Source organism: Phodopus roborovskii, unplaced genomic scaffold (assembly GCF_943737965.1).
Source record: "Phodopus roborovskii unplaced genomic scaffold, PHOROB, whole genome shotgun sequence".
Lineage (NCBI taxonomy): Eukaryota > Metazoa > Chordata > Mammalia > Rodentia > Cricetidae > Phodopus > Phodopus roborovskii.
The window spans coordinates 87,180-92,365 of record NW_026126020.1 but is presented as its reverse complement, the minus strand read 5'-3'; the positions used below and the strand labels follow the sequence as shown (position 1 = coordinate 92,365).

Sequence of the window (5,186 nt, the reverse complement as noted above, 5' to 3'; positions counted from 1 at the left end):
ACAAGTTTATTGATGACACACACAGGTGGGGGCTTGGGTGGAAGAGGGTCAGTCAGTACAGTGGACAGCAGGGGAGTGCATTTTCCTGAATTTGACTAACATGTTAGCTGTCCATGAGAGAGTGTAGAATTGGAAAGAGAAACACTTGAACCTAAAGAGAGGCAGCACATGCAAGTTGGGCACAACTCCCATATGGGTGTAATTTCTGCTAAGTGGTCCTGCTGAGACAGGGACATCACCACTGGCAACACAGCATTGGTGATGCTGTGGCTTGATGTTCCTTATCTGCATCTAGCAGCCAATGGTGAGTGATCCCTTTACCCTTTGCTGCAAGGGAACCATTTAGAATGCACTTGACCTGCAGACTACAAACCCAGAAGTTGCCCAGAGCTCTGGGGTGCCCTGCCTGGCCAAGAAGACTGTGGCCCCCCATTTAGCGGCTGGAACTTTTGGCCAAGGAGGAGCTGCTGCCTGGCTAAAGCTGCATCCTTGCTTGCACCCACTGCAGCCTCTTTGTCCTCAGTAGACTGCCTGGGCTCTGGGTGGATTCAGTCTCCTTCTGCTCGAGACCGCCACTTATGAGAGAGGGCTTCCATAAGCATCTCTCTGCTCCCACTCCTGATATACAGGAACATGAATGAGAATAGCGTTTGGGCAGCCAGCGCTTTGCCTACCAGCACCGGCTTTTCAGACAATCCCAGCAGCGGTTCCAGTCCCTGAACTTTTGCACATCCACTTCCCTCAGATATCAAAGAAAGCTGCAGGTCTGCAACCGACTTGGCAAGCATGTTATTAATAACTGTCATGCTCATTAGCAGACTTAATCCGGCCTGCTGCAGAAATGACTTGCAGCAATGAAACGCTGCCTCTCGACACACTTCATCGATGTACATCTTAATTGGGCCCTGATTTCCAATACTGGTGTTTGGGTTTTCAGGGACACACAAAACCTTCTCCCTCACAGTGGGCTGGGGTGTGGGGATCCTGTTTCCAACCACTGAAAGGCTGGCCAACAGCCTACTGACATTGTGGCTGAGGGAAAAGCCAGCATTTGTGGGCTTGGTGAACATTTTTTTCCCTTCAATGGAAGCACATTTGGTCAGGGCAAGATCTCAAATAAATTTCTTTGTCCTCAGAGTTCCATATATCAATTTTTCAGTGGATCAAAGGGTGATTCTTGTTTATTGATATGACAGTGTCTTTGTGACTTTCTGAATCCTTTCACAAATTTTAATTCTGCCTCATCCTTGGGACTTCAGCTTTTTCTGATCCTTGAGTTGAGACTAATGCCTTCTATCAGCCCTGCCTGCAGCAATCAACTCTTTTGGTCTTTTCTTACCTAATTACTCCTTTGTTGCAGTTGTGGATGGGCATTCTAGCCCCTTTATGACCTGATCTGCAAACCAGGTTTCCATAGTTCATCAGCCCAGCATAGCTCATATCCATCAAACCTCACTAATGGATCTCATTGACAAAGTTCTTTAGTGATAGTATTCTTGGTCCATATTATTAGTCATGTCTCCTGAAGACAGTCTCTTATTGTCCTAAGAGCAATACAATCTTTCAAGAAGGACGTGCCAATGCCTAATCTCCCCCCTCCCTTCCTCCCTCCCTTGCTGCCTTCCTCTATTTCTCCCTTGCTCCCTCTCTCATTTCAAAATTAGAATGTCCAAATGTTTCTCTCTGCAATTCCTTCTCAGGTGTAACACCTGCCTTTTTATGGTACTTAAACACAATGGGATATGAAGCCAGGGAAAGCAAGGCTGAGAGAGGCAGAAACAATGGTGTTTCTGGATCTTACATTCCGAGTGGTCATGTCCAATTCCCACAACTTCTCCATGACATCACACTACATGGAGGGATGTCCTTCCTCCGTTTTTAGATTTGCTACAGGAAAACAGACAAGAATCAAGTTTGGTCTGTGCGCTGGCACCTATGTCTCAGGTATGTCCCCTCTCGATTCCAGTTTTAGAAGATGGCCATTTAAACCCAGTATGTTAGAAGCCTGAAGAAGGTTAACTAACTGAAACCCTTTATTTTAAACAACTGCAGTATATTCATAAAAATGAACAAAGGGCAAATACAAGCGGAGTACAGCGATATGTGTGAAAATACCATAAGGAAACCCATTAATCTGCACATTAACTAAATAAAGTCGAAACATTGTCTACCATTTAGGTTTTCAGCACTGGTCAGTTTCTGACCTGTATGCCTCTCTACAAATGCTGAGCTAGTTTGCTCTGCAGCTTCCCAACCCTCCCACCTACACTACATGCTGGTACTGTCTTCACAGAACCAAAGGAAACAGGGATTAATGATTTTGTGATACAGAGCTTCACTTCAGCCAAGGTCTTCTGACTGGCTCAAGCCTGTTGTTTTCTTAAAAGAATACAAACTTCATGAGTAACAAATACACTGCTAAGGCCTTCCTCTTCCCTTCCTTTGGTATGTGCTGCCCTCTATAGACACAGAAAAGAAATACCATCTATGTGTAAAGTCTATCATTGTTTAGGGCTGGATGATGGGCTCCCAACTTTTACCAATTTAGGACTCTGTAGAACATTCCCTGAATATCAATGCCAGGCTCCCCAAACCAGCTCCACACCCCTCAACTTCATGGATCATTTACAGAACCAAAATGAGCTTGGTCTGTTTGTAGGAGCCTGTGACTCAACTTTGACCCTAGGTTCCCAGGTAGTCTTTATTTTCTTATCAAATTGTTCATAACCTGAGTGGTTCCTTTTTCCTTTTACATAACTATAAATGCCATCTTGCTGAGCTGATATCTGGATCAAAATAGCTTTTCCTCCACAGTTCTTGGTCAGCTAAGACTCATGCCCTCAATGAGTCATAGTCTCCAGTTTCCAATCCCACCAGCTTTTGTCTCGACAGTGCTGGGATTAAGGGCAAGGCCATCATGACACACCGGCCCTGTGTTGCTTTTTGTCAGAGCATTTTATTATAGTAACAGAAATGAACCAGAACGCTTCCTAAAATAGTGCCCTTCTCCTCAGTTTGGAGGTACAGATAAAATCAGCTTGCTTAAAGCAGAAGGTTCTAGAACAATTTAACAATAATTTGTACAAATTTACAGATGCTGAGTATGAACTAGCTGGAGAGTAAAAGCTCCTAGACAGCCCCTCTTAGAGAAGTATAGAAGAGGGGCATGCTAACACAGAATCTCTCCTCTCTCTTCTCCCTCTCACACCCCTCACCCCTCTCTCTCTCTGCCTCTGCGCTTCCTTTATAAAGGGAGGTATTGCACTGTAATTGATTTTACCTAAGAAAGATGGGATAGGTTTTCTTTTGAAGATAAGAGGAGGAAAATCATTCATGTTTTTTGGCAAGTTGGAACAAAAACAGCAATTATAAAGTATTGCCTGAATACCCCCAATAGCAAAAGGCTGGCCATGATGTCACCTGTCCTGGATCAATGGTCCAGCTCCAGCAGTTGTTTCCTCAACCAAAACCTGAGGTATTGGAAAGGCTCACACCTTGGAACTTGCTATCCACAGAGGGATGTCTCTGTACAGATGCCTCGTCCATGACAAAAGCACAGATGTCTCAGGGGCAATAATTCTTGTATAAGGGAGCACAGCTGTTTAATCAAGAAAATACTGAAATGAAACTACAACATAAAAAAAAAAACTCCAAAATCCCATTCCTAGAGAAAAGCAGTGGGGGATGGGTAATACTGTAGAAACAGGATTATTGGAATTGCAGAAACTACTCAATGCTTCGCATGAGTCAGGAAAAAAAATCAAGAGAGAATGAAGAGCTAAACTTCAGCAAAAAGAACTTGGGGATGTTTCATCTAACCACAGGCCCACCTCTGCCTCTGAGGTAACCTTGAAGAAACTGGCCCGTATTCCCTGATGGAGTTCCTAGTCCTCAAAGTTGCAGAGCAGACTACATTACTAAGGATCTATGATTATTGATTTCTACCGTTCTGGTGGCTCTCTGAATAACCAGCTCAAAGGTTTTGCATTTATTTTCCCTAACTCAGAACATGTCCAACAATGAAATGTCTACTTTAGGAACATTCATTGAAAATGTGTGAAGGCAAATATTTTTATCTACTAATGCCTGCGGCGTGGAACATCAATTAAGGCTTAAAAACATTGACTGCATCAAGTGAGAGGAAATCCTGGAGAAAAAGATGTTCTGAGGAAGAAGGCTATGGTAATGCTTCTGCCAGTTTCAGAAAGTCATAACACATGCACACATCTGGGGACATTTCTGAGCACCACCATGGCACAGATGTTTAGTCCCACCCCTGGAAGCAGAAGCTGGTGGCTCTCTGTGAGTTTGAAGCCAGCCTGCTCTACATAGGAAGTTGTTAGCCAGCCAGGGATACCCAGTGAGACTCTTAACTAGAATGAAAATATAAATATAAATACAAAGACAAAGATAACCCTAAGATCTCACTTCTGAATGAATCTGAAGTGTAGAATGTGAAACATACTCAGAAGTGAAAGCCAAGGAAAAGTTCTAAATTATGTTCTAGATTATGCAAACAAGTCTTTAAAGTATGCCTGCAACACACACAGCCCATGTGAAAACAATGGGACATTTTGTTGATTTGATTCCCTCTAGTTGCAAGTGTTGAAGGAAGTCTCTATTGACTAGATACCTGAATGTTAAACTAATGGAACATGCATTAAAGTGACCACAGACCAAAAAAAAAAAAAAAAAGTAGTCTTGTCAGATGGGTTTAGTAAAATGACTAAGCAACAACAACAACAGCAAAATCACCATATTTCACAGCAAAATAGAGCCTGAGAAAGAAGCAGACTCTCATTTCCAGATGCCAAAATAATCACAATGTCTGCTTGAGGCTTTGTTTTCATTTTTTTTAAGAAAAAGATATATTGAAAGGCATGAAAACGCAAGACAATCTGGCCAACACCCATGAAAACAATAAACTAACACAAGCGTTCTGGAGGAAGTCTGTCATTGAACTTGTTAAACAAAGACTGTAAATCCACTAATTTAATATGCTTTCAGAAGTGAAGGAAAACTAATGTTGCTTTCTCAGCAAACCCAGAAATTCAATGGGGACAGAAAAGAAGATGAGAAGGGGCAAGGGAGTGATGATGGAAAAGGACAGCGGGGAAGCAGACGGGGAGGAAAGTAACATTAGAATGGAAATTTTCAATAATTACAATTTTAAAAACACTAGAGGG

General features: G+C 42.7%; 1 protein-coding gene across 1 annotated transcript; it reads right to left on the bottom strand.

The window, feature by feature from the left end:
* Positions 1-303: 303 nt before the first annotated feature.
* On the bottom strand, positions 304-3,546 carry LOC127218302 (protein ARMCX6-like). The gene is made up of 2 exons (XM_051179344.1): positions 3,495-3,546; positions 304-1,111 (listed from the first exon to the last, which is right to left on the bottom strand). The coding sequence occupies exons 1-2, from the start codon at positions 3,544-3,546 to the stop codon at positions 549-551; spliced, it is 615 nt and encodes a 204-aa protein (XP_051035301.1). The 3' UTR covers positions 304-548.
* Positions 3,547-5,186: the final 1,640 nt, after the last annotated feature.

What these genes read in the sequence shown, in the direction of transcription:
- LOC127218302 (XM_051179344.1), bottom strand. Translation starts at nt 3,546, where the DNA reads ATGGACGAGGCATCTGTACAGAGACATCCCTCTGTGGATAGCAAGTTC. An exon ending in TGTGGATAGCAAGTTCCAAG is followed by an intron (nt 1,112 to 3,494) that starts GTGTGAGCCTTT and finishes AATTTATTTGAG; the next exon opens with ATCTTGCCCTGACCAAATGT.